Here is a 27,915-nt window from a genome sequence, read left to right on the forward strand (position 1 = left end):
GTATAGAAATGCAGTTTGGGTCAAATAAGTGGAAACAACTGGCTGAGTAGGGGGTTAACCCAATCTGTCTGCTGCCATTGTAGCCCATCACCTGTCACCTTGCGCTTGTAGATAAATATCTCAGTTCTTCCTAATATGTCCCCCACCTCAGCCCCAGACACTACTCTCCTGGGTAAACAGGATGCAGGAACCACAGCTAAATGTGCTGTCACCCATCTCTGTTCTGTAAATACAGAATCCAAACAGGGGGATCAGCAAAAGAATTACAAATGGGGTAATGGAGGCAGTTATGGGTGACTGCCGAATCAACAAACCAATGTTTTCTGGGGCCTCCAGGAATGTCAAAATAATTATTTACCTTTAACTACTCATGGGCCCACGTGCCTCGTTAATAATTACAGCGGAATTGTGCCACTTAGCTAATAATCCCCCAGTGTAATTACTCAAGGAACTTTAATTGTAATTTAATTGTATACTCCATGATTAAATTCCAAACAGGCTTAAAGCAACAGGACTTCCCTATGCCTGTCCCTATCCCTGGTGCCCACACATGACTCTTACTAGTCCTGCATCAGTTCATTGTTAGATCATCAGTGCAAGTATATAAGGATACTATGGCTTCTGCCCTATGGGGGGGGCAATAATAAAGAAGAAAGTGGCACATATTTAAAATGACCAAGAGCTGCTGCCGTGTGCACAGGCACACAGGGCAAACTTGCACCAATTAACTGCTGTGTTGGTGTGTGATAGAACGCATAAAAATCCACCGCACTGCAAGTGTGTACAAAAACACTCTTTCTCTTTGAAGCCTTGAAGCGGCATGATGTCATTGGTTTAACTTGGCCTTAAAAAAAAGCATGGAATGTTGTATAAAGTATTGTAGTTTTGGGGAAAAATTTTAGTTTGAATAACTATTTGTGCTTGAAATTCCCGATTCTCATGTGGTTCTGCTTCATTCCTGGCCAAGGAAAACTCAGCCCTGTATGGTTCTGTAAAGAATCGGCCTGTTATGCATTGAGTATTTAATGACTATATGGAGAACATGTATAGCAGATAACGTATGTACTGCAAGTAAAAAAAGAGGGTATGTAAATCACTGCATGGGAATACACAGTCAGTAATAACCTCACTCTGTATTCATTTCGGTTTATGAGATAACCGAAAATAAAAATAATAAGTCAGTTGGAATGAGTGGAGCGGTGTGCACAGAACATGCTGTAAAGCAAGTAGATGGAGCACTAAGTGTTATTTTTAATTTATGCTTTAACTTAAAAAAATTCACTAATAAGTAACAGAGCCTGTTTCAGTTATAAACACTCTTTTCATTGGCTAAGAATCCAGGTCTTTAAATCACTTCTAATATTGAAACTCTTTAAAATGATAGAACTTTATTACATCAGGATAAAATGAGCAACTTACAGAACATAGAAAAACGAGTGCAAATCTTCCTCCCTGTCCCTTCTTATCATGTATCTAGCATCCTCTGGCAAGACCGAGCCAGTCTGGAGGAGAGGAGCTCCAGTATGGCAACACAACCTGCAAGGCAAAGTTAGGCAAGATGCAGCTAACCTGAGGTTGTTGCACTACAACTCCCCAAGGGTTCTGGAAGTTGTGCTTCAACAACATCTGGAATGCCAGAGGCTGCCCAATCATGTCCCATTGGGCGGTATCTCTGCAAGGGCTGGGGGCCTGTAATGGTCTTGTTATCACCCAATGCCTCCTACAATGATAATTTGACATCTAGGACTATCTCCCCAAATGGGCCACACAGAAAATTCCTGCAGGGTCAGCAGTCAAGTATCATGGATAACAGGATTAAAGTGAATGTGATACTCTGCTTCCCATGGTTCCCTGAGCCACTCCACAATCTCTCTGGGCTTTTCTGGGTCTTCAGTCCATAGGAGCCATGCGCTCTCATTCTGCTGTGTCTATGAGAGGAAAGAGCAGACAATAATTTCATGTCACACATAATTTAGCATGATGGGGATTCTGAAGACCATTAAAGGAATGGCAGATGGGGTGATTTCAGGCAATCTGACACCTGAACAAATGTCTCACTCATTCATGTACATGGCCATCAACTGAACTCATGGATTCCCCCTGAATTGGTCCATCTGCTATTAACCTTAGGAACTGGAGGATTACCTTTTTATTAGGTGGATTACAAAAGGGTCCACCCCCAATGTATAGTGCTGGTCACAATGTTTGGATAAAAATGGGGAATATGTGCTTTAATATGCTCACTTACCACAATGCTGCTTTTTTGTATTTAGGAACCTAGCAGATGAGATTTGTCACCCATGGTAAATCTGTACTACCACAGGGGTCAAATCTCAAGTGAAAATTCCACAGAAGGCAATTTTCCACGATTAAACTGGATTTCTGCTAGTAATGTGTTTTACTTGAACAAGCCAAATGTCAGCCAATAGAAAGGCATTTTCGGAGACTTGTTGCCCATGTAGCACAGATTTTTAATGGTCAACAAATCCAAATCCCATTTGCTAGTAGCTAAATATAATTGCTAGCTCAGCAGTTAAAACTGGGAGCAAATGAAGTAACATAGGAAGAATTCCAACTGCAACCTCAAAGCTAATCAATGGATTTGCTTTTCTAAGGAATAACATTTGGGTAATACACATATGCATACCTGGGAAGCCTTTCCTTCTGTCCATACAAGTTCTATGCAGCACATTAAGGGTAAGGTCACACTGAGCGTTTCGGGGAGATTTAGTCTCGTCTTTGCAGTGACCAATCTCCCCGAACGCCTTCCCTCACTCTTGCGCTGGCTAGAATGAAAAATTGCCGGCGCTAATCACACGCGGCAATTCGTTTTCCCGAAGTCGCCCAAAGTTTCCTCACGAGGAAACGCCCAGTGTGACCTTACCCTAAAGGGAAACTGAAGTGTGGACACATGAGTTATTGACTGGGGTTGCTGTACTAGTTCTCACTGACAAGTGTTTCTGCTTCCTAAACATGTATTCAACTTTGATAGATACCCTGTTGATATATACCAATATGAGCATGGTTGTACTATAAAGGAGGCAGATAAGAAAGAAAGATGCACACAGCAGAAACAAAAGGCTTATGGGATAGCGCTCTAAGTGGAATCATTAAAACATGCCATTTTGTTTTGTACCTCATTATAAAGATGGATACGGAGGTGAAGGGATGCGGATTTTATGAGATGTACGGAGCTGATATTGCTGATTGGCTGCTTTTCCTTCATTTGCATGTTGTCAGGTAGTTCATTGGTGCGGGTATCAGGAAGCCACTGATGATCCTCCTCTAGAAGGTACATGTGGGTGCGTGTGATCAGGAGAGAGACAGGGGAGGCAGCCCTCGCCCCTTGTGTCAGTGCAGCAGGTGAAGCAGTATTTACCAGAGGTAGCTGGGAGTCTGTATTAACGCAGGAGCTGTCAGCATTGGGAGACACTACATCCTCTGAGCAAGGAAAACGAGATGAAATTACTATATGGAATTTAAATGTAATGTAATTTAAATGGAATGTAAACTTTGGTTAAAACTTGGGCCCAGTCACTTAAATCCCTACTAGGAAATGTGAAATCTAATTTATCCCAAATAATTACCAGGTAAAAAAAAAACACCTTTTTTTTTATATTGCTTAGTTGCTCAATCCCATGGTCAGGCATTGGGATCAGGTCTAGACCTTGAAATGTAGTTCTTACCTCGCAAGAAGAACAGCAACACATAGAGAAACTCAGGGGGGCTGTTACTCTCCGCCATTCCAAGCTTATCGTGTATGAAAGGCCTGTGGCAGAAAGAAGATAAGGAGAGAGGAAGATAAGCAGGTGCACCACAGTGGGAGGGAATCACGCTGTTCTGATATGCAATGGCAGCCTCAATGAGACGACGACATTTCAACTATCAGACAATCCTGACAATGCAGGTTTGATGCAATATCTGGGAGGTTTAATAAATGAGCATTTGTCAGAGCAGCTTGGTAAGATGAAAGGTTAAAAAGTAAATCTCCCCCACTAGATGAGAGAGCACAGTTGGTCTCCAGGAGACATATGCCTTATCATAAAGAACACAAGAGTTAATATTCAGATATATTGAGTGCCAAAGATAGGGGCCAGTACATCTGGCATTGTGTAACTAATAGAACTAAACCAGGTGCATAACATCCTGTAGTAAGAGATAAATGTATAGAGACCCTTATAAACATAAAATATTCTGTTTGCATTACTATCACACATGTAATATCAGGTCCTTCAAATGGTCACAGAATCCCTCGGCCTTCTTATAATTTACATTGGGGGTGCACAATGCCCCTTAGAAAACAAGGGGCATCCATAACATTCATCTAACATACTTGGCTGAACGCTGGAGGGGTAACATGCTCGGGCCGGAGCAAACAATGTTCACATCCAGCTTCATCCAGATTTTTGTACTTGGCTAACCTCTCAGTAATCGAGTGGGTTTCCTTACCTGCATATTTTCATGCTGAGACACGTTAGCTTTCCCTTTGCTAATTAGCACCATGATTACGTGACTATATACCATAGGTTGTGCCACAGCTGCTTTTATTACCCAGTGACCTTTACTCCCTTACTGTCTAGCTATTCTAGTTTATGGAATATTTCGCTCTCAAGTTTGGGGATTGTTGATATCACATCTGGAACACCTTTATTTATTATACTCCGATATTAAACAGTATCAGGCCAGCCTGCACATCAATAGCCAGCTTTCCTCCAGAATAGACTCCCACTTCCATAATGTCTTGTACACTCTCTGTGATTAACAGACATGTGTGACACATGGGAGTTGGGAGTATTGCCTGGACTCTCCCCCTATAGGAAGCAGAAGTGCTGGGAAGACTGCAGCGCTAACCATAGCTCAAAAAAAAAAAGGTGAACGAAGAACTGCGAAGTGACTGCTTTGATTTAGTGAGCTTTACAAAGCCAGGGCAGGTTCAAACCACAAATAAATATGCAAAAAAACATAGCCTATTACAAGGAAAACAGGCTAATACTAATGAGATCTAATTCGCCATTAAGTAATGTCAATTTTGAAGGGAAAAGTAGTAACCTCTGCTGTATGCTGGCAAATGCACAAAGTTTGTCAGGAAAAATGGGAGAGCTAGAGTTAATTGCATGCTCTAAAAATTATATAATTGGTATCACTGAGACCTGGTGGGATGAAACATGTGACTGGACTGTGAATGAAAACGCTTACATTCTTTTTAGGAGGGGCAGAGGAATTAAAAAAAGGGTGGAGGAGTGTGTTTTTATGTAAAGCCTGTATTACAGCCAAAGAAATAACCATGGATGGTCAGTATATTCCCCTTGTAAGCAAGGAATGTCATCGCAAAACAAATCCTTTGTGGTTAGACAGAAATGTTGGTGTTAAGGTGGGTAAGAAAATGTGCTTTTAAAGGGGTTGTTCACCTTTAAATTAATTTCTAGTATGGAGTAGAGCAGTGTTGTCCAACTTCTGTGTTACTGAGGGCCGGAATTTTTCTGGCTTACTTGGTGGAGGGCCGATAATAGAAGACAGTGTTAGCCACTCCCTGATTTTAAACCACACCCATGTTACGACAAGAACTTTTAAGACCATGTCCACATTAATGGTGGTAGCACACCAATAAAACAAATGGTTGGTGCACACTGCAGGGATATCGCTAATATGACTTATTAAGTCATACTAAGACATGCCCTTATATCCATATGCTCATCTTTCCCCGTGGATAACACATCAACCCTCAGCACATGATTAAAACCCCAAACAAGTATTTCCAAATTCTAACAACCCCACCAGGTTCACCTCCCACAGGCAGAGTATGGCACAGAAAGGCAGAGAAGGGCAGGCAGAGAATGGCACACACAGGGAGCATAGGGCAGGCAGAACAGAGCAGGAGACACAAGGAGGGGGTTGCAGCCTGCATCAATGGCACTGGTGTAGATGATGATATTCTGAGACAATTTGCAATTGTTTTTTTTATTATTTGTGGTATTTGAGTTATTTAGCGTTTTATTCACAAGTTCTCCAGTTTACAATTTCAGCCATCTGGTTCAAAGCGTTCAAATAACCCTAGCAGCCATGTATTGATTTTAATAAGAGACTCAAATATGAATAGGAGAGAACCTGAATACAAATAAGAGTAGTAAAATGTATCAATAACAATACATTTATAGCCTTACAGAGCATTTGTTTTTAGGTGTGGTCACTGACTGCCATTTGAAAGCTGGAAAGGGTCAGAGGAAGAAGGCAATTAATTCAAAAACTATATAAAAAAGACAAAATGATGGCCAATTTGAAAATTTGCCATTCCATGACATACTAAAAGTTAACTTAAAGGTGAACCACCCATTTAAGGCATTCAAATTATCTGGGACAGCCAAAACATTTATTATTTTTAAATATTTAAATAGTATAAAATACAAAGCAGGAAGGGATAGGACGCTTAATATCAGAGGGGGGTCAGCTGGTTGCTGGTTGATGAGAACAGAGAAAAAGCAGGGATTCTGAACTGTTTTTTTTTTTTGTCTGTTAACACGAATAAGGAACCAGCTAATGAAGGTTTCTTCTGAATAGTAAAGGTATGGGACCGGTTATCCAGAATGCTTGTGACCTGGGGTTTTCTGGATAACAGATCTTTCCTTAATTTGGATCTTCATACCTTATGTCTACTAGAAAATCATGTAAACATTACATAAACCTAACAGGCTGGTTTTGTCTCCAATAAGGATTAATTATATCTTAAGTTGGATCAAGTACAAGGTACTGTTTTATTATTACAGAGAAAAAGGAAATCATTTTTAAAAATGTAGATTTTTTTTTGATAAAATGGAGTCTATGGGAGACAGCCTTTCCATAAATTGGAGCTTTCTGTATAATGGGTTTTCCGGATAACAGATCCCATACCTGTACCAAATGCTAGTAATACAACTAATGATGTGTGAGGAGAATCAAAAGAGACTAGTTATTCAAAAGAGACTAGAACATGTAAAGCTAATCAAAGGTCTGGGATCAGATGGTATTCATCCCGGTGTACTAAATGAGCTTAGCTCTGTGATTGCCAAACCACTTTACTTATTTTTTCAGGATTCATTGAGGTCTGGCATGGTGCAGAGAGACTGGCAAATTGCTAATGTGGTGCTTCTATTCAAAAAGGGATCCTGTTCTCAGTTTCAAAACTATAGGCCGGTTAGTCTTACGTCAGTGGTAGGAAAGCTTTTCGAAGGGGTATTAAGGGATAAGATACTTGACTTCATTGCAAATAATAATACTATGAGTTTGTGCCAGCATGGTTTTACGCATAATAGATCTTGCCAGACTAACTTGATTTCTTTTTATGAGATGGTGAGTAGAGACCTTGATTCTTGGATAGCAGTCGATGTAATCTACTCAGACTTTGCTAAAGCTATTGATACAGTGCCACATAGAAGGTTACTGGTTAAATTAAGAAATGCTGGCCTGGAACATAGTATTTTGTACAGGTATGGGATCTCCAGAAAGTTAAATTACAGAATGGCCATCTGCCATAGACTCCATTTCCTTTTTCTCTGTAATAATAAAACAGTACCTTGTACTTGATCCCAACTAAGATATAATTAATCCTCATTGGAAGCAAAACCAGCCTATCGGGTTTATTTAATGTTTACCTGATTTTCTGGTAGACCTAAAGTAGGAAATATTCAAATACAGAAAGATCCCTTATCTGGAAAACCCCAAGCATTCTGGTTAACCGGTCTCATTTCTGTACTTAGAGAACTGGATAAGATAACTGTTTCTATTTTTGCTGATGATATAAAAGTGTGCAGAACTATGCAGGATGCTGCCACTTTGCAGAGTGATTTGATTAAATTGGAAACTGGGCAACAATCTGAAAAATGAGGTTCAATGTTGATAAATGCAAGGTTATGCACTTTGGCAAAAATAATATAAATGCAAGTTATACACTAAATGCCAGTGTGTTGGGAGTTTCCTTAATTGAGAAGGATCTTGGGGTTTTTGTAGATAACACGTTGTCTAATTCTGGGCAGTGTCATTCTGTGGCCACTAAAGCAAATGAAGTTCTGTCTTGCATAAATAAGGGCATTAACTCAAGGGATGAAAACATAATTTTGCCTCTTTATAGGTCCCTGGTAAGGCCTCATCTGGAGTATGCAGTGCAGTTTTGGACTCCAGGGATATAAATGAGCTTGAGATAGTTCAGAGACTAAGTGCAACTAAGCTGGTTAGAGGGATGGAAGACTTAAATTATGAGGGTAGACTGTCAAGGTTGAGGTTGTTTTCTCTGGAAAAAAAGTTGCTTGCGAGGGGACATGATTACACTTTACAAGTACATTGGAGGACATTATAGACAACCTTTTTACCATAAAGAGGATCACCGTACCAGAGGCCACCCATTCAGACTAGAGGAACAGAACTTTCATTTGAAGCAGTGTAGGTGGTTCTCCACAGTGAGGACAGTGAGGTTGTTGTATGCACTGCTGGATGAGGTTGTAATGGCTGATACTATCAATGCTTTTAAGAGGGGCTTGGACAAGCATAGTATCCAAGGCTATTGTGATACAAAAATCTACAGTTAGTAAAGATATTGGTATATAAATTATGAGTGTATGGAGGGGTTATTGCGTTTCATTTGAAGGGGTTGAGCTTGATGAAATTTGCTCTTTTTTCAAACACAATTTGAAAGCTACAAACTAGACAAAGATGAAGGGGCAAACGGATTAAAAAAATAAAGCAAAGTGAAAAAAAAACTGGCATAATCAGAGTAGAACAAGGCCAAATATGGAGAGGTAAGGGTGAAAGGTGAAACTTGCCAAGGGCTGAAGAATTACATTAGTCACTTCTTATGTTGAAAGTGTGTGGTCTGTAAATTCCTTACCAGCCAAATGAGAATGGGCAAAAAGCCATAGATTAATTAGGTTTGTGACATTAGCTTTGGTAACTGTTATTTCATGGATGAATGGTTTTGCCAAGGAGGCTAAAGACGAGCCAAATCCACGAGCGGCTGACCGTGTCATGGAGAATCAGGAAAAGTGTGACTTCTGGCACTATTGGAGGAAAGGCGATGGGAAATGTTTCTAATAAACATTACTGCTGTAATGCAGCAAGTGTTTGTTTTCTACTGGACTACTGTCTATGTGTTACACAGATATGGACAGGCAGTTTTACGGTCTCCACTATCCTTGAGAAATATGGGACACCGATAAAACGCATTGGGAACACAATGTATGGAATAAGCGATTTATTCTCTGCAACATTGTAAGTGCAATGCATTGGTACAATCTTACACAATGGGAGTCCGCCCCTTCTTTTATGATTATTTGCAGATCTTTGCCTGCTTGGGACCAGCAGATTAAGGAGGCAGCACGCCACGTAGAACATTTTTTAAGTTATAAAATCATTTGTATTTATTCCTTGGAGTACTTGGACTTTTGGACCCCACTCCCCCCAATGACTTTGTCATTTATGTATATTATTTACTGTATCACTGCATATAATTACTTTAAACCAGTAAGTTCCCCTTTTTTCTTATATTAAATCTTTAATTTACTGATTTGAAACCTACTTCCTGACCATCATGGTCACTGATAAGTGCAAGGTGCAAATGCAGATTAGAAAGTGAGTTATACCACTGAATGGAATAGTATACGACTCTTCCTATGTACGGGTACATCACAACATATCTGTTTGATCACAGCTCACAGTCAGATAATATGAAAGTCAGCCAGTCCCTAGAAGGAGTATGACACGGTCAGGGAAGGGTAAACTTGGGAACAATGTAAATAAGAATCGGTTCTTACCACAGTCTGTGGTGGGGGGTTATGGATTCCTCTGAGCTTTGCTGAAGATTACTGTGATACCTTGCAGGGAGTTCAGACAGTATTTCTGCAAAAATACAACCTTACGGTTACAAACCAGGTACTGGCTTATTAACTGCCCCAAATTGCCTGCAACAGAAAACAGACTGCCTATAGAAAATCCCAGCATACCTAATATCTGCTTTGTAAACACTCTGCAATGGTGCTGGTTTCTTGTCAGAAGTGTGTATGCACCTCCACAGCTGTCAAATCCCAAATGCAAACTCTGCTCCTGCAGTCCAACGTGCAAGTGTGTGAGTAAGGTGAGACTCTGGGACTCTGCTGGTTGTAACCAATCACCGGGGTTCCCTCTGCAGAGGAGAAGAATCAAAATGGGAGATCCATTCAGCAGATCGCAAAGCGGAAATTTGAATAAGTTACTACCTATTCCTACACTTAGTTTCCTATGCTTCGTTTGCTCTGAGAGCATGAGCCAGCTCAACTAAGGAGGTCATTTACAACCCTTTACAGCCCCATGCAGTGTGCAAAAAAAGATGCAATCTGCCATTAATTTGCACTTTGCCCACTGCGTGGGATATTATGCAAATAGTGACAGGCCTCTGCACTCTTTTTTGGAACACAGAGACCTGTAGACTGCACTCGATGAAATGCTGCCTGTGTACGTGCATGTGTAGCACGTGTTAGTCGCACTCTATTTAAGAGGGGTGGGAGGCTAAAGGTGTCCCCACTCCTGCCTCTACTGCCCTGTACCTTGTGCTTCATTCTGACACTGTGCTCATTGTAGAGTGCAGGAGAGGGCATGTGCTTCAGGAATGAGCACTAAGGGGAGCACTTTTGAACCCCTTCTGGCTTTTTGCATTTGAGCACAGGGCACTTGTTGCAAGGTTAGTGCAGGTCAGGGAATTTCCATTCTATGAATCACTAGTGTAAGATGCAAGCTCTGGATCTGGTGTACCTGATCTCTCCAGTTATCTCCAGGAAATAGATCTTCTGATTTGAGACTGCAACTAGAGCCCAAAATTCTAAAGCCTTTCCAAAGCAAACCACAGGCACCTGGTGAGAGGGGAACAGGACAAGTACATCTTTATTTATATAGCTCTATTTGTGTACATTATTTCAGTACATTTGTACAGACAGGGGGAGTCAATTTGCAAAGACAAAGCAAAGACATACAAGAAAAAGGAGGTCCTGACCAGTAGAGATAACAATATAAGTTAACAAAACATAAAGATAACAATAAATAAAATAATACTTCAACCTAAATATATTACTCGTCTCAGTCTCACCTTCATACAACAGCGGAATTCCTCCATGTCACCATCCAAGACTTCCATGTCTATGTACAGCTTGAGGCGATGATCCACCAGCCGAAAATCCAGGGTCTGAGTAGTACCTAGAATTTTGGGAATAAATATATTTCAGATAGTCCCATACAAATTAAAAGGGGCTCACCTTCCTAAAAGATCTTATAAATAATTTTTCTACCTTGGTATTCATTCTTCATTGTGTATGGTATACATACTCTGCAACCAGCGCCGATCCGCGCCTTTATGCCGCCTGAGGCGGCCTTCCATTGCCGCCCCAACCCCTCCTCACGGCGCTCACATTTTCTGCGCAGGAGGGGGTCGGGGCGCTGCACGACGCTAGTGCAGAGAGCGCAATTGCGCTCTCTGCACTAGAAGAGCCGAATTTCCGAGTTGAAAACTGGAAATTCAGCTCTTAGTTACCAGGAGCGGCATTTTTGCCGCCCCTGGTAACCAGGGGGGCGCTGCCGCCTGAGGCGAGTGTCTCAACTCGCCTCATTGGTGGAGCGCCCCTGTCTGCAACCTTTACATCACTGGTTTAAAAGAATAAGTAACAGTTCAACAGCCCAATAGCTGAAGCACCCCCCACGAGCAGCTTATTTACAGTGATATGAAAAAGTTTGGGAACCCCTCTCAGCCTGCATAATAATTTACTCCACTTTCAACAAAAAAGATAACAGTGGTATGTCTTTCATTTCCCTGGTACATCAGAGTACTGGGATGTTTTCTGAACAAAGATTTTTAGTGAAGCAGTATTCAGTAGTATGAAATTAAATCAAATTTTAAAAAACGTCTGTGCTACCCTTGTAATTTTTTCTAATTGTTAAGCATTGAACTTCATAGGTGGGTGTGTCCAATCATGAGAAAAGGTATTTAAGGTGGCCAGTTGCAAATTGTGCTTTTGTTTGACTCTCCTCTGAAGATTGACAGCATGGGATCCTCAAAGCAACTCTCAAAAGATCTGAAAACCAAGACTATTCGTGGTTTAGGGGAAGGCTACAAAAAGCTACCTCAGGGGTTTAAACTGTCAGTTTCAAATGTAAGGAATGTAATTAGGAAATGGAAGGCCACAGGCACAGTTGCTCTAAAACCCCGGTCTAGCCTGCCAAGAAAAATACAGGAGCAGCATATGCGGAGGATTGTAAGAACAGACAACCCAAAGATCACCTCCTAAAACAGAGTCGCTTGTTGTATGCAAAAGCTCATTTAGACAAGCCACATTCATTTTGGAATAAAGTGCTTTGGACTGATGAGACAAAAATTTAGTTATTTGGTCAGAACAAAAAGCACTTTGCATGGCAGAAGAAGAAAACGGCATTCCAAGTAAAACACCTGCTACCTACTGTCAAATTTGGTGGAGGTTCCATCATGCTGTGGGGCTGTGTGGCTAGTTCAGTTCAGTGTGGGGCCCTTGCAAAAGTGAAGGGTCTGATTAATTCAGCCCAATATCAACAAATTCTTCATGATAATGTTCAAGCATAAGTCAAAAAGTTGAAGTTATGCAGGGGATGGATATTCCAAAAAAAGACAATGACCCTAAACACACTTCGAAATCTACAAAGGCATTTATGCAGAGGGAGAAGTGCTATACTCTGGAATGGCCGTCACAGTCCCGCGATTTGAATATCATAGAAAATCTATGGGATTATTTGAAGCAGGCTGTCCATGCTCAGCAGTCATCAAATTGATACTGCCATCCAGACACTCATTAAAAGCTATAGGAGGCATCTAGCAGCTGTTACATTTGCAAAAGGAGGCTCAACTAAGTACTGATGTAATATCTCTGTTGGGGTGCCCAAATTTATGCACTTGTCTAATTTTGTTATGCTGCATATTTCATATTTTCTGTTAATCCAATAAACTTTATGTCACTGCTGAAATACTACTGTTTCCATAAGGCATGTTATATAATAAAAGGAAGTTGCTACTTTGAGCTCAGCCAATGATAAACAAGACTCCAAAGAATTTAGAGGGGGTTCCTAAACTTTTTCATATGACTGTATATAACCAGTAGTTATGCTTCTGAAACAAACACACCATTTCTACCAGAGCTGGGTAACAGTGCATTGAAATGTTTGAATGACCTCTAGTGTCAACTAACTGTATTACAGGCAGGCATCAGTGATTCCAGTCAGCATCTGGTGTCAAAAAGACAATAACATCACCAAATTACTTGATTATCTTACACTTGTATATCTTAGAATATACAAATGCATAGGATAATTAGAATGCAAAGTTTTCAGGCTCACCAGGACTAATCTGCCAGCCATCTTGGGGTAGGATGCCACTCTGGCTTAAAGCTGTGTATTTGTAGCTGCCTGTGAGGCTGCTCCTCCCTGTGTCCATAGCCAGTTGTTGGTCCTGACCTTCAGTATCAAAACTATAGAAGACAGTTCTCTCTGCTTCACTTGGAGCAGTGTTGGGGCTGCTGTCTGCTTCCGAGCTGTCTTCTTCATCACTCAGGTAAAAGGACGTGGTAGCCTGTCCTCCTCCAACATAATTATCTTGAGGTGGCTCAGTAGAGACAGGGCGCAGTGGGGTGCTGACCTCTCCAATGGAATTTAAGGTTGCTAGAATGATGTGCAGACTACCACAGGATGGGCAGGAAGCATCCCCTACATAAACAGAATAGTGAGATAAGAGTTTGGGAGAAAATGGAGAAGAGAACACTATTCGCATAATGCTATCCATCATAGAAGACCAATTCTTATTTCACTTAAAGGAGAACTAAACCCTAAAGACGAACATGGCTAAAAATGCCATATTTCATATACTGAACTTATTGCACCAGTCTAAAGTTTCAGCCTCTCAATAGCAGCAATGTCACAAGGGGTCACCACCTTGGAAAGTGTCTGCGACACTCACATGCTCCCTGGGCTCTGAGCAGCTGTTGAGAAGCTAAGCTAAGCTGATGCTACAGGGCTGATTATTAAATTCTGATGCTAATTGCACTGGTTTCCGTGATGCCATGCAGTAATTATCTGTATTAATTGCTAATCAGCCTTATATTGTGGCATTTCTATTCTATGTGTACTGTATATTGTGAGTGGGTCCCTAAGCTCAGTAAGTGACATCAGCACAGATCATGTGCAGTGAATCAGCAGAAAAGAAGATGGGGAGCTAATGGGGAATCTTTGGAAGCACAGATCCTTACTGCTAAAGGGCTTTGGTTGCTTTGGGCTGGTACAGAAGCTCAAGATATTTCTAGCTACTTCTTTAGTAAGGCATTACTTCGCCTTTAAAGGGGTAGTATTTTAACATACTGTATAAAATGACATTAAAAACCAATTCCAAATTGTTTGTGGTTTTTAAATAATTTAACTTTTTCTTCTCAGGTATCAATGGAACAAAACAATCAGTCAGAATAGTCTGTCCAACATACAGGTACTGAAATTGTATTTGTTTTGCATGTTTATCGGTACATGTATGGTCGGCATAACTTATAAGGTTAATTTTATTTATTCTGTTACACCTCCCAGGCCTTGCCTACAGCATCAGGACACTGATGCTAGATATGTAGTCACCTGTATGGTTTCTGTGTAGTCCCTTGGCAGTGGGATCTTTCCGCTGTTGTATAGATTCAGGGTTGCAGATGTCTCCTCTATCAACCTCATGCCTAAATTCAGTTTTGCATTTTAGACACTGCATCCTTGTAAGATCATCCTGGGACTCTGCTTTCTCCCTCAGGTTTCTCTCCAACATGGGATGTAGCAAATCCAGCAAAATCTAAATGCACAAATGAAAAGGGGCAATGTTTGGGGTGGAAAAATCTCCTGCATTAATCTCCTTGTTCTTTGCAGATAAACAGTGTAATAACTACATTCTGAGCAGTGCATAAAAAAAATTAGAGGGACCTTGCCCAGACAGAGGATAAGGCGAGTGGTATGTACAAAAGATGTACTCTGCCCAGACAGAGAGCAAGGCAAGTGAATACAGTAAGTAACCATGGAAGTACCCTGCCCAGACAGAGGGGAAGGTAAGTGGTACATACAGAACCTGTAACCCCAGAAGTACTCTGAACAGAAAGAGGGCACAGTGAGTGGTACATACAGAAAGGGCAACTACAAATTTGACAAAGAACGGGCTAGATTATGTGTTATCAATCATGTATATCAGCAAGTACTTCATTTGACTACACTGCTCTGTGCTATTAAAGCAGACTCAATCAGGTTTAAACAAATAATGATCCCTTACGATGTCCAACCTGCAAACACATGCAGTTACACATTAACAATTTTGTCTACATATGTACATGCTTTGGAGATGTAGGCTGAATAACAAATCTCCTGAAGTACAACAAGGATGTGTAGAGTTGCCTCACCGTTACAGAGCTCTCGGGAGAATTGTCCAATACAACATAATTCACAGTCTGCTTCTCCTCACACACGGATTCAAAGCTGAGGGTCAGTAAAGGCAACTCTTGCTCCTCTCCCTGCAGTAGATTTAGCACAGTTAGGGTGAGGGAAGGGCAGACAATGAAGATTAATTACTACAAAAATGAAACTTTCACATAATTCATGCACATAGTGTGTATTTCCTTTGATTAAAAATTCTGAACCCCCAAAGAGAGTTATAGATAGTTTCCCCGAGTACCTTCCCAATTCCCTTTTAACATCCTCCTGGTATCAGAGCACCATAGATTTATAGCTGTGTATGTATTGCTTCTCTCCTGGGAGCTGGCCTATTTATGGCCCTGTGAAGGCACTCAGGAGTTAATGTAGACAAAAGAGCCATAGTAATAATTCCTAAAATAGTTTTATGCTACCAGAATCACATGTCACCTAGCAATGTGTTTTGGGATATAGAGGAAAATAATCAACTTGAATGGTGAAAGATTCACCGACTGATAAAATCAGATATTAAAAGGGGTTGTTCACCTTCCAAACACTTTTTTCAGTTTAATTTTTTTTTTTTTCATTCACTTTTCATTTTTTATCGTTTTTCCAAAATCTAAGTTTAAAGTTTAATGTCCCTATCTCTGGTGTTTGAGTCTGTCAGCTCAGTAATTCAGGTGCAGATTTTGAACTGATTACATTGCAACATTTAGCTGATACATTTCTCAGCAGCATCTCTGGAGTATTAGTAACTATTGTATCAGTTCTAACAGCTGCCTGTAATGAAACCCAGAGATTCTGCTCAGCAGGGACAAAGATAAGAAATTTATCAACTTAATGTATCAATTTAGAACAATTTACAGAGCTGCTTTAGAAGGTGAAAAATGACACTTTACACTTCAATATTAGAAAAACCATCACACATAGAAAATAGAAGTCTTTATTTCTGGTAAACAATCTAAACCAACTGAACTGAAAAAAAGTGTTGGAAGGTGAACAACCACTTCAAAGACCAAAGACAAAGAGAGAAAGTACAATCGAGCGAGAAGAAAATTAAATACATCCGTTTAAATTATAGCCCTTCTCTTAAAAAAAAAAAGTTTCATTGGTATTGTAAAATAAAAACTTGACCATAATGTCCTTGTAGTGAGAGTATCCTGCATGAGAGTCATGGTGGCACTAAAAGCCCATGCAGCCTGGCATTTGAGGCATATTCTATACTCACATTGCAGTTCCAGGGAGCCGAAGATTTTTGTATCCCTCGAAGACTGTGCAATTCTCTCTTAAGCAAAATCCGTCCTCGCTCAGGGTCCATCTCCAACAGAAAGTGGTGTGTGATCCTCAAGAAAACCCATGGCCAGTCTGGGTTTCTTGGCTGCCCATTCAGGACGGGGCAAACCACTACTGGGGAACACAAGGCTTCTGTGGAACAGAAAAACATTATTTCTCTCTCTCACTTTTTTTTAATCATTGCTCTATTTAATAATAAGGGGCATCCAACTCTCACTGTACAACTGCTCCATCAACCAACTGCTTTTCAGAAACCACAGGGATCAATGCAAACGCATCATGCCTGCATCAAGGTTGCTGGTGGGACTAATGAATTTGGAAAGTCAAATTTCATTCCAATCTGATTAGGTCACTCCTGAAAGAGGACAGGACACTTCTAAAAACAGGACTGCAAACTGTCCCTTTCCCTTACTTCATCCTTCTACACATTCAATTTGTAGGTGTCCTTCTGACTGGAGAAGATGACATGCCAACTGCACGGAGTTGTCTTTTTGGAGGACAGGATGTAGAGTATCTGAAACTGCACTTCTGTTTGCTGGGCTATGTCTCCAAAAAGAAGGAGACGGTCTCCCCAACTTTTCTGTGTCCCCAAGTGACTGAAGAGAAAGGGGTTCAAAATTACCTTTTTACAGGAATGTCGGTCATGTTAAAGGAATTTCAAATTGTCAGAAAGCTCATTTACCACTATAACTACATTTAAGTGAAAAGCATATGTCTGACCATACGAAGCACAGTGTGTTACAGGAATGGGGCCTATTATCCAGAATGCTCAGGATCTGGGGTGTTTTGGATAACTGATCTTTCCATAATTTGAATCTTTATACCTTAAGTCTACTAGAAAATCATTTAAACCTGAAATAAACCCAAATAGACTGGTTTTGCTTCCAATAAGGATTAATTATATTAATATATTATTAGGGATGCACCGAATCCAGCATTTGGTTCGGGATTCGGCCTTTTTCAACAGGATTTGGGCAAATCCTTGTGCCTGGCCGAACCGTATCCTAATTTGCATATGTAAATTAGGGGTGGGTAGGGAAATCACGTGACTTTTCGTCACAAAAATAATTTAACAAAATAACTTTTCCTTCCCTGTCCCTAATTTACATATGCAAATTAGGATTCGGTTCGGTCAAGGCTTTATGATATATTCCAGTAAATGGACCCGCACTCTATCATTTTGGTGAAAATAAATCAATGTGCTTTATTCACATATTCATCTCCAACGTTTCGGTCATATATATATATATATATATATATATATATATATATATATATATATATATATATATATATATATATATATATATATATATATATATAAATCTCGTCAGGCTGGAGCACTCACACAATCAAGGCCGACTGCCTGGGTTACAAATAGTATGTACAAAACAATCTTGGAAAAAACCGCACTCACAGGGCTTGTAAAGATGAAAAGAAGAAAAAATTTATTACGACGTTTCGGCTCTAATACTAGAGCCTTCCTCAGGCTCAGGAAGGCTCTAGTATTAGAGCCGAAACGTCGTAATAAATTTTTTCTTCTTTTCATCTTTACAAGCCCTGTGAGTGCGGTTTTTTCCAAGATTGTTTTGTATATATATATATATATATATATATATATATATATATATATATATATATATATATATATATATATATATATATATATATATATATATATATATCTCTATCTCAAGGACAAGTTCATGTTTTATTATTACAGAGGAAATGGAAATCATTTGTTAAAAATTTGAATTATTTGGATAAAATGGAGTCGAATCTGGGGGAGACTGCTTTTCCGGAATTCGGAGCTTTCTGCACAACTGGCTTCCGAAAAACAGATCCCATACCTGTATTACTTTGTAAGAGAAAAGGCTTGAATCAATGTTGGTGGTTTTATTAGCAGCATTACACTCCCTATGCCAAAAGGTGCAGCATCTGTTCCATTAGTGAGATCATGCAGCTTGAAGCAGACTCGTTTCTAAACATTTAAGCATTTAAGACACTGTCCATCTTCTGGCCCATTGGTTGCTGGATGTCAGGGATGTAGTGGGGTAGGCTACCGCAATACGCATCTAGATTGTTACCAATGCCATCTTGCCTGCCATACCTGGTATTGCCCATTATTCCAAACTAAAACTGTGGATCTTTATTATGCAGTCCTTAATTGCATGTCCAAAGGATTATTATTTTAACGAATATTTAGAAAGATGAGTGGCAAAAACAAAAAGAACATAAGAAATGCTTGTAAAAAAACCTTCTCATAGTTTTATCATCTTACCTCCTATCAATCCCTCTTCTTCACTTGTCTTCTTTGCTTCCTGCAGTCCCCACAAATGTTCCTCAAGCCCTTCCTCTACTTTCTCCATTAATTCATTATCGGGCGTGATAACGCTGGTCTTTGGGCTGGGTGGCCTGGGGCACTCGGGTGCTGGAGACGGACTCGTATGTTTAAGGTCAGTGTTCGGGTTTGTAGGAGATGGAGAGGCCCTGGGAGGTGATGTGTGAGAGCTGTTCACATAATCTGGATCCAACTCACTCTCCAAGTGGGATCTGTACTGCAACCAATCGACCCCAAACTGCTCCCGAAAACTGTCAGTGCGCTCAATATCTCTCTGGTGCTGCAGAACTGACAATCATTTCTAATGTGAGTGCAAAATCCAATTTCATTTGCTATTATTGTTATAAACAAGCTGTGAAACTTGCCCGCCAATTTAACAAAGTGTCAGAGTGGCGAAAATAAACATTACTATAATTTCTAAACCCTGTAAATATTTGCTTATAAGTTCTGAAGAGATACCATAAAACAATGACAGCAAGGGTATACCCCTGTATTAAGCACAATTCAGCAGGAACAGCCTCTAAGTTTGCTCATAGCCTGTAGCGAGACATACCATAAAGCTATGCCAGCATAGGTATTCCCCCAGTAGAGCTGCTGACAGGTGTAGTTTAACAGCAATTGGGAGGCTGCAGGTTGCTAGTCCCGGAAACTGGGGCCCAAAACAATTTCTGCACTGGGGCACTTTTCTATATATTTCCACCAATGATAACAAGAATAGATTGATGGATCTCAATAAAAAACATACAAATGGCAACTACAAGAAGCAGTGACACCAAATTACAAAATAAATCTAAAAAAAGGGAGAGACCAGCAGGTTCTTACCAACTGGCTGCCCACGCTGTTCATACTCGCTGTCGCTGCGCTCAGAGATACTTGCTGTGCGGACTTTAACCTGACAAAAAACCAAATGAGATGTAATGCACAGTCCTTTCTGTTACTGACACAGGTTACACAGAACATTCCTCACCCTGGATTTCTTCCGTAGGAGCCGGGGAGCAGATTTTTCAGCAGCAGAATAGCTGTCGGTCAGGTCTCCGGTGCAGGAGCTCTCAGTTGCTGAACTGCTTGGCTGCAGCCTGACCTTCTCCCCAAACATCTGTGCATTCTGTAGAGAGTAAAGCACAGGGATTGACCAAGCTGCACATTCCCAATGATACAGTTACTATGCCACCCTACAGAGTGCTGTATTTGCTTCCAATCATACTCAGCAAGTCGGCAGGATTGGAGTTGTACCATTATTCACTTTTTATTACAATACACTTCAATCATGTTTTGCAGAAGGTTTGAGTTATGGACATGCTTTATGGTACCAATTAGTTTACACCAGGCCTAGAAGGTGCTAGTGTCCTGTGTTGCTCATTGGGTAAGAAAGACCTTCTGGTATGATGAACACCCACCCAATGTACAAAGAGAAAGTCATAGAGACATCAATGTAACAAGCGGTCACCTGTGCAATAGATGGCTGCTTATTGCTTTCCTACAAATGCTTTACAATTGCAAGAAAAAACACAAGTGTAAATTTTTATCTATCAAATTAATTACACATTCCTTAGAAACTAGCTCATTAAATTAAATATTTTTACCAAACTACTGTACTCTAATAATCTTTACACTTTGGTTTCAGGCAAAATTACAATAATTATTCTCTATACACACACTCCCATCTCACCATTATCTCCGAGCCGGACAGTAAACTCCCATCTAATAACAACTGCAAGAAATAAAATGGATTAGCTTTCAGTCAATTGGCATAGGGTTTAAAAGAACAAAAAGTAAAAGCACAATTAATGTTCTGTATTTGGTTTAAGAACAGGTGTGGTGGAGGACAGGCAGACCCCAATTTGAACCTCCAGTTGTAAGAAGCTTATTAACACTATGGAATTAGAGAAGACAGTTGTGGCCAGATAAGGGCAGAACAATGGTAACATAGTAAGTTTGGTTGACAAAAAAAAAAAAAAGACACTCATCCATCAAGTTCAACCTTTTAAGTCATATATATATATATATATATATATATATATATATATATATATATATATATATATATATATATATATATATATATATATATATATATATAACCTGCCTTACTGCTAGTTGATCCAAAGGAAGGCAAAAAAACAAAAAAACATTTGCAATCTGTACAGTGGAAGAATAACCACCTCCTCCTGTGAATCTATGCCCCTTTAAATACAGCTCAAGACCTTGTTGTCTTTGAAGCTGCTGACTGGCATTGCTTGCTACAGCCAAGTTTATTATCTGCAAGGACTCCGAGGTCGTTTTCCATTATGGATTTACCTAGTACAGTCCCATTAAAGGTATAAGTGGCTTGGATATTTTTTATATCCCAGGTGCATGACTTTACATTTATCAACATTGAATCTCAACTGCAACTTTACCGCCCAGATTGCCAGTTTGCCAAGATCCTGCTGAAAGGATGTCGCATCCTGGATGGAATGAACTTGGCTGCATTGTTTTGTGTAATTTGTAAACACTAATACATTACTTACAATACCTTCCCCTAAGTCATTAATGATCAAGTTAAATAAAAGTGGTCCCAATACAGAGCCCTGAGGGACCCCACTTCTCTCCAAGTAGAGAATGTACCATTAAAGGAAAACTATACCCCCCAAACAATGAAGGTCTCTATTAAAAGATACTGCATAACAAACCTCATATGTAAAACATAGCTTCATGTAAATAAACCATTTTCATAATAATATACTTTTCTAGTAGTATGTGCCATTGGGTAATCATAAATAGAAAATTGCCATTTTAAAAAATAAGGGCCGCCCCCTGGGATCGTACGATTCACTGTGCACACAAACAAACCAAGCAAACTATACTTCTTAGGTCACATGAGCCAATTAACAGACAGAGTTGTGTCTTTTGCTTCAACACTACTTCCTGTTACAGTTAGAGTTCTAGTATTTCTGGTCAGGTGATCTCTGAGGCAGCACACAGACCATCACGAAATGGTGGTTCAAGGCAAGAGATGTAAAAGGGCAATATTTAATTTAATATATATTCCAGTTTGGTAAGATTCTTTAATAAAGCCATGCGGACTGCTGCGCATAATGCCATTCACAAATTTTTATATGTGACCCCTTACCAAGCCTTCAAATAATTTCTTTTCTTTCCTATTAACTTACTTCTATATTAAGCCACATATGCTGGTTCATGGTGCTTCTGCATTTACTTTTTGCGAATAAATTGACAGTAACAGTAACAATTTGTGAATTAGGAAAGAGTGAAACTGCAAATCAAGTCATAGAACCATCATAGAAGATTGGGTAAACAATAACTCACCTTGTCAAAGGCCTTGGGGGACAGATGCTGTGCCGTTAATGCACGATAGTCTTTTTGAAAGAAAAAAGGGTTCCCCTCAAGAAAGAGCTAGAGAGAGAAAGAGAGGGGAGATCAGGAGAGAGTGACTTCTCATCCCATCTGCTTCTCAAACAAGCAGTGCCCTCTGCAGTAATAAATACAAACCTGTTTCAGGTTGTGCAGTCTTGTCAAGCTTGAGAGTTTTGAATGTTCTAGCAGCAAATTATAGGACAGGTCAAGGTGCTGCAAATTAGGGAGATGCTCTAGCCCTGTTGGGATAAAATGAGAAAATGTGTAACTTGGTCTCCTCAAGCTTCACTTAAGGTGGCCATGATAAGGCCGCCAAACGAGCGGATCTTAAAACCAGATAGGACCACCAAAACATATGCCTAGTCCAAATGATTGGGATTACAATAAAGGAAATGGATACCAATGGGATAAGGATCGCATCAACTAGCCGATGCAGTCCTTAAATTTCAAAAAAATCAAACCTGCTCAACCGATAGCTGGCCGATTTTTGGCCGGATATCAATCGGGGAGACCCGACAGGACACCCCTAAACTGCAGCTTTAATCTGCCTGTGTATGGCCACCATTACATCTAGCTACACAAGGGAAGGTCTCTCCACAAATACACACTGACTGACCGCAGATGCTGGATAGTTGGTTGTGTCTCAGGATGAGGCTATGCAGTTTAGCCGTGGTTCCTATACTGAGCTCTGGCACTGCTGTCAAATAGTTATATCCCAGGTTAAGGTATTGAAGCTCTGACAGAACCTAGAACATGGAAAGTATTTAAGGGTAAGTACATAATGAGCTTGCTACAACTGTAAAATGCAATGTAACATTATCATTCTTAACCGCCGATGCCATCTGGTGGAAAGTAGAGGTAGTCAAAACACCCAGTTGATGCTTTGCATAGTAATCTATGGGAAACACAGTGCCTGAAACACATGTAGAGGTAAAGACCTCCACTCAAAAACACTTGCTTGAACATTTCTGACTGGAGGTTTGCTTGTCTCAGCTGCCACATTTCCCATAGATAACTACAGGAAGGGGTGACAGGCAAATGCATATTCACTGCCACGGTTTTTTACCTTATTGCAGTTATAGTCAGATCCCTGCGTGACATTAGCCTAAACCTGAAGGCACATGTTAATCTACAATATATGTCTCTCACCTTCAAATAGGAACCACATTCTGTGATTTGATTGTGGCTTAAATCCAAAATCTTGAGACTGTTTAACAATTCCTACAGGAAATTAGAAACAGATAAGCTAGTCATGCACCCATACTTGACCTGTTCTAGCTTAAAACAAGTAATAGAAATGCTTAGCAATATAGACCTATATTCTTCTTTATAACCATTTGCCACGTTATTTTAAATCAGCACTCAATTAAGCTAGAAATATTTTTTTAAAAATGTCAGGTGTCTTAAGAACCCATTTTATTTCTAAGTTACATCACATACATTGAAATGCAAAGCCATGGACTTTTCTACTTAAAGCTGTGCAAAACAAACTGAAAAAAAAAAAAATATGAACATGGAGCCACACGAGCGAGGAAGGTGCAAGGCTAATAGCCTTTTTTGCAGCCGAAGAAGGGTCCATAAGCAAAAATAAAGGTGGCTTTAAGCCTTGCACCTTCCTCACTTAAGTGGCCATGTTCCTTTTTTTTTTGACTACTAAAATACCTCTACAGAGAGTCTGGAAGCTGTATGGATGGGGAGCGTTTAAATGTGTGCTAAACTATGTCTTTGAAGCCAAACAAACTACAAGGCAAATTTATTTCTGGCCTTACCAATGAACTGTCTAGATCTTTGAGGGTATTATAGCTGAAATCCAGAGTATGTAACTCAAGCCATGGAAGAGCTGAGCTCAGATCTCCGCCGCACAGAGATATAACTTCCTGCAAGTTAATAAGAGATTAAGTAATATGTTCCAAGAGTATGTACACAAATACATTTGTAGCACTCGCACATCATTTACCTCTGCCCAATATGCCTTCTGCCCAACAGATGCTAATAAAGACAGCTGAACAGCACACAAGGAATTGTCCTTATTTATATATCCATTTATACAGTGCTTGCACATACTGTACCATTCAGACATAGCACACAAGTCACCTCTAAGCTGCTGACACATCTGTAGCAGATCAGAACCTCCAGCTGTGAATACACAGAACGAAGGCCACGGAGACAGTGTGGAGGAAGACAGCGCAACTGCAAGGAATAAAATTAGGTTACATGACCTATTCAGTTGCAGTTTGTATAGAAGTAGAACACTATATCCAGACTTTGGCTCTTAGCCACAAGAGAATCACATATTTATAAGGAGTGTTTATCACCCCCAGAGCATTCCTTCTCTGTGTATTTGTATTTTTACATATGGGTAATAGGTGCCACATTGTTTCCCTTAGACAGTACAGCAGGGGTGCCCAAAAGGTAGATCGGGATCTACCAGCAGACCTTTAGCTGGTAATCAGTAGATCTCAAGACACTTTCAACAAACAGCTTGTCTATATCACCCTCTTATTTCATGCTTTTTGTTCAGATATTTATTAAGTTAAGGTTACATTAGAAATAGTTTTTGTTAACATTTTCCCATAAATAAGTATTTAAGTAATATTTTCCATGGTACAGTATGCCAACAATGATTTTATGGATGTAGATCATAATGGGACAACATTACTAAAAGTAGACCTTTCATTAGTAATGTATAGGCACTCCTGCAGTACAGTATGTAGGTATATCTTACTCAACATTCCTTCTTTGTATATTTGTATTTATACATATGGGAAGGAGGTACCATATTGTTTCCCCTTAGACAGTACAGTATGTGGGTATAACTTATTGTGTACCCAGAACATTCCTTCTCTCTATTTGAACATTCCTTCTCTCCATATTTTTGTCCCATACACAACAGAATTTGAGAGCATGGGTTACAGTGTGTCCAAAATATCTTTCTACATATTTCCTTTATTGCATATTTATGATATTGCTTTACATCCCCCCCCCCCTCAAAGAACAGCACAACTGCATTATATATTTTAGATGCTATTACACTGGGACATATGGAGAATATTTTGCACCAGGCAAATAATACAGCATCTCCCTCTCACCAATGTATTTATGTCAAAGAATTCTTACCTCCAGACTACGAAGGGACTTAAAGGGGAATATGTTCACATCAAACTGACGCGGGCACTCTGCTGGATGGACGAGCTGCAAAACATTAACAGCAACCATGACACAAGAAGATATTTATGTCACACATTGATTTACATTTCAGTTGTCATGATCCTAGTGATCATGAGTTATCTGGAGCTGAAATCATAGGTGTGTTTACATTGCAGGGCATGTCCATGACCCTTGTATATGTAAACAAATCCTCCACTACTCTGACTGAGAACAAACAAATGCTAAAAGCTTGGATACATGCAACTGCCTGCACTCTCTGACAGTTCAGACAACATCACATGCAGATCACAATTTTTGAAGACTAGCTTAGCAGAATATGGAAGCCTGTCATATTATACTTTCACTTCTTAATTCCATGCAGCTACAATAACGCAGATACCCAGCATATATCTTAGTTATGGGCTTCAAATAGCTACAGCCACAAATTGAATTCCCCTACGAACCACAAATTCATACAACCAATATCAGGCAGTACCTTGAGAGATGGTGTTTTCTGGAGCATATCGAGCATAAATTGCGCCCTTAAGATAGGAACGCTGTCTGCAGGGTGGGCTGGAAGTGCCTGGAAACCAGTCCCCGGGCCCCGCGGGAACAGCTGTTCAAACAGGCGCGTAACAACCTGCAGGCATGGGGTTAGGAGTGTCAGGATACGGCTCCCGTCCAACACCTTATCTCCTGCAACAAGAGAATCTGCTGTAACGAATAACTCCCTTATGAACAGTCACCAACAGCTCAGAGTAAAAATAAGGCAAGAGAGACCAGTACTTACCATGCTCATGTAAGATCTGGGCAAGGGCTTGGACAAGTGATTCTGGAGCTTCTGATGGCATTTATCTGTGATCTGGAAATGAAATCAGAATAAGGACATTTTTTTTAAAAATGAATCTTACTTAGTGGAATCTTAATCACTCACAGTAATAAGCCCTTGGGCTGGTAATGTGTCATTAACCACGGTCAGGATGATTTTTGCAGGAGTTTCAAGCTTTCAACCTGACATGACAATAGTAACATTGCTGCTCACCCCCAGAAGAACAGAGGGAACAGGCTGGAGTCTGCTGAGCAAAGTGTCAGTACTCTTATCTGGATCATGTGTCAGAGGAACCAAATGCTTATGACGTTCCCAGACAAGTTCTTCTGTAATTAGAATGGTGGGTTAGTGAAAGGCAAAGTCAAATGTAGTTATGTAGTTGCAACTACCATCAGCTAAACTGTAGATTCACAATAATCTATGTGCCTAACAGTTATTTAAACATCCCCATTAAGTCCTAGCTATGCATAATATACATTTAGGAGTACATACGAATCATGATCTATCTATATACTATAAAACACAACTAATGTACATACTATAAATTATTGTCACCCAGATATTGTCACATTATTATCAGCCAGGTCCTTTTGTACAAGGGGATCTTCATGCTCCTTACCCCTCTCTTCACGCTCCTTATTCTGCCTTCATCTTCCTTCCCCATACCCCTCTCCTCATCCCCATTGCTCTCTACTGTCATACCCCTCTGTTTATGCCCCTTGCTCATCCCATCATCCTTCTGTCACATGCCCTTCACCTTTATGCCTCTCTGTTTATGCCCTTTGCTTCAACTTGATAAAGGGCCATGCGGATTGAAACGTTGTTGCGATTGTTCAGATGATAAAGCCATGAAGTTACAATAAAGGCTTTTTTAAACAATCTTCAAGACTGGTGCTGTCTACTGTGATTTTGGGATATGCCCTTTGCTTTCCCAACATTCTCCAACCAAATTCCTCTGCCTCCCTGTCCCTTGCTCTCATGCTCCTGTCCCATACAAATATGTGTATGCCCCTTGAACTACCCTCATTCTTTTGCCCCTCACACCCCCACTACCATTCCATTGACCTCCCCATACGCTCCTGCCTCATACCACTCGCTTCACGACCATTGTTCTGTCTCTCTGCCTTGTCGCCGCCACACACCTGTCTCTATTTCCCCTTCCTCGCCTACCAGTCTCCCAAATCCCCTTTCACTTCTTCTCTCCTTAGCTCCAAATTGCCACAAAACTACAGTCCATTCCTTTTTTTCCTCTATGACCGGCAGTTCCACAACCCGTGCTCCGAAACATTCTCTATCCCTTCTCCCTATTTACACCCCATGACTAATTGCGCTTTTTACGCCCGAAAATCCCCGGCTCCACTCACGGTCGCTGCTAGTTCCAGGTTGCTAAAAGGCCTCGGGTGACGTCACGAACACGTGACGTTAAGCCGAAGGGAACGTCTCTAAACACGTGACATTCGGCGCCTTCTTCAAGTGGCTGTAAAAACAGAATAGACGTGAGTGCAGTTGTCAGTGGTTA

General features: G+C 40.3%; 1 protein-coding gene across 15 annotated transcripts; it reads right to left on the reverse strand.

Moving 5' to 3' along the window:
- Nucleotides 1–1,369: 1,369 nt before the first annotated feature.
- Nucleotides 1,370–27,912, reverse strand: stk11ip.L (serine/threonine kinase 11 interacting protein L homeolog). 15 transcript variants are annotated; one of them, XM_018234261.2, is made up of 26 exons: nt 27,761–27,912; nt 26,610–26,722; nt 26,358–26,429; nt 26,064–26,263; nt 25,538–25,612; nt 24,515–24,610; nt 24,190–24,297; nt 23,570–23,641; nt 23,037–23,166; nt 22,556–22,659; nt 22,373–22,459; nt 20,733–20,774; nt 20,031–20,168; nt 19,886–19,955; nt 19,004–19,351; nt 16,658–16,854; nt 15,420–15,530; nt 14,623–14,824; nt 13,348–13,713; nt 11,081–11,187; nt 10,750–10,847; nt 9,966–10,144; nt 9,777–9,861; nt 3,687–3,769; nt 3,137–3,441; nt 1,370–1,928 (listed from the first exon to the last, which is right to left on the reverse strand). In XM_018234261.2, the coding sequence occupies exons 3-26, from the start codon at nt 26,416–26,418 to the stop codon at nt 1,794–1,796; spliced, it is 3,399 nt and encodes a 1,132-aa protein (XP_018089750.1). In that variant the 5' UTR covers nt 26,419–26,429; nt 26,610–26,722; nt 27,761–27,912; the 3' UTR covers nt 1,370–1,793.
- Between the last annotated feature and the right edge of the window lie 3 nt (nt 27,913–27,915).

Source organism: Xenopus laevis, chromosome 9_10L (genome assembly GCF_017654675.1).
Source record: "Xenopus laevis strain J_2021 chromosome 9_10L, Xenopus_laevis_v10.1, whole genome shotgun sequence".
Lineage (NCBI taxonomy): Eukaryota > Metazoa > Chordata > Amphibia > Anura > Pipidae > Xenopus > Xenopus laevis.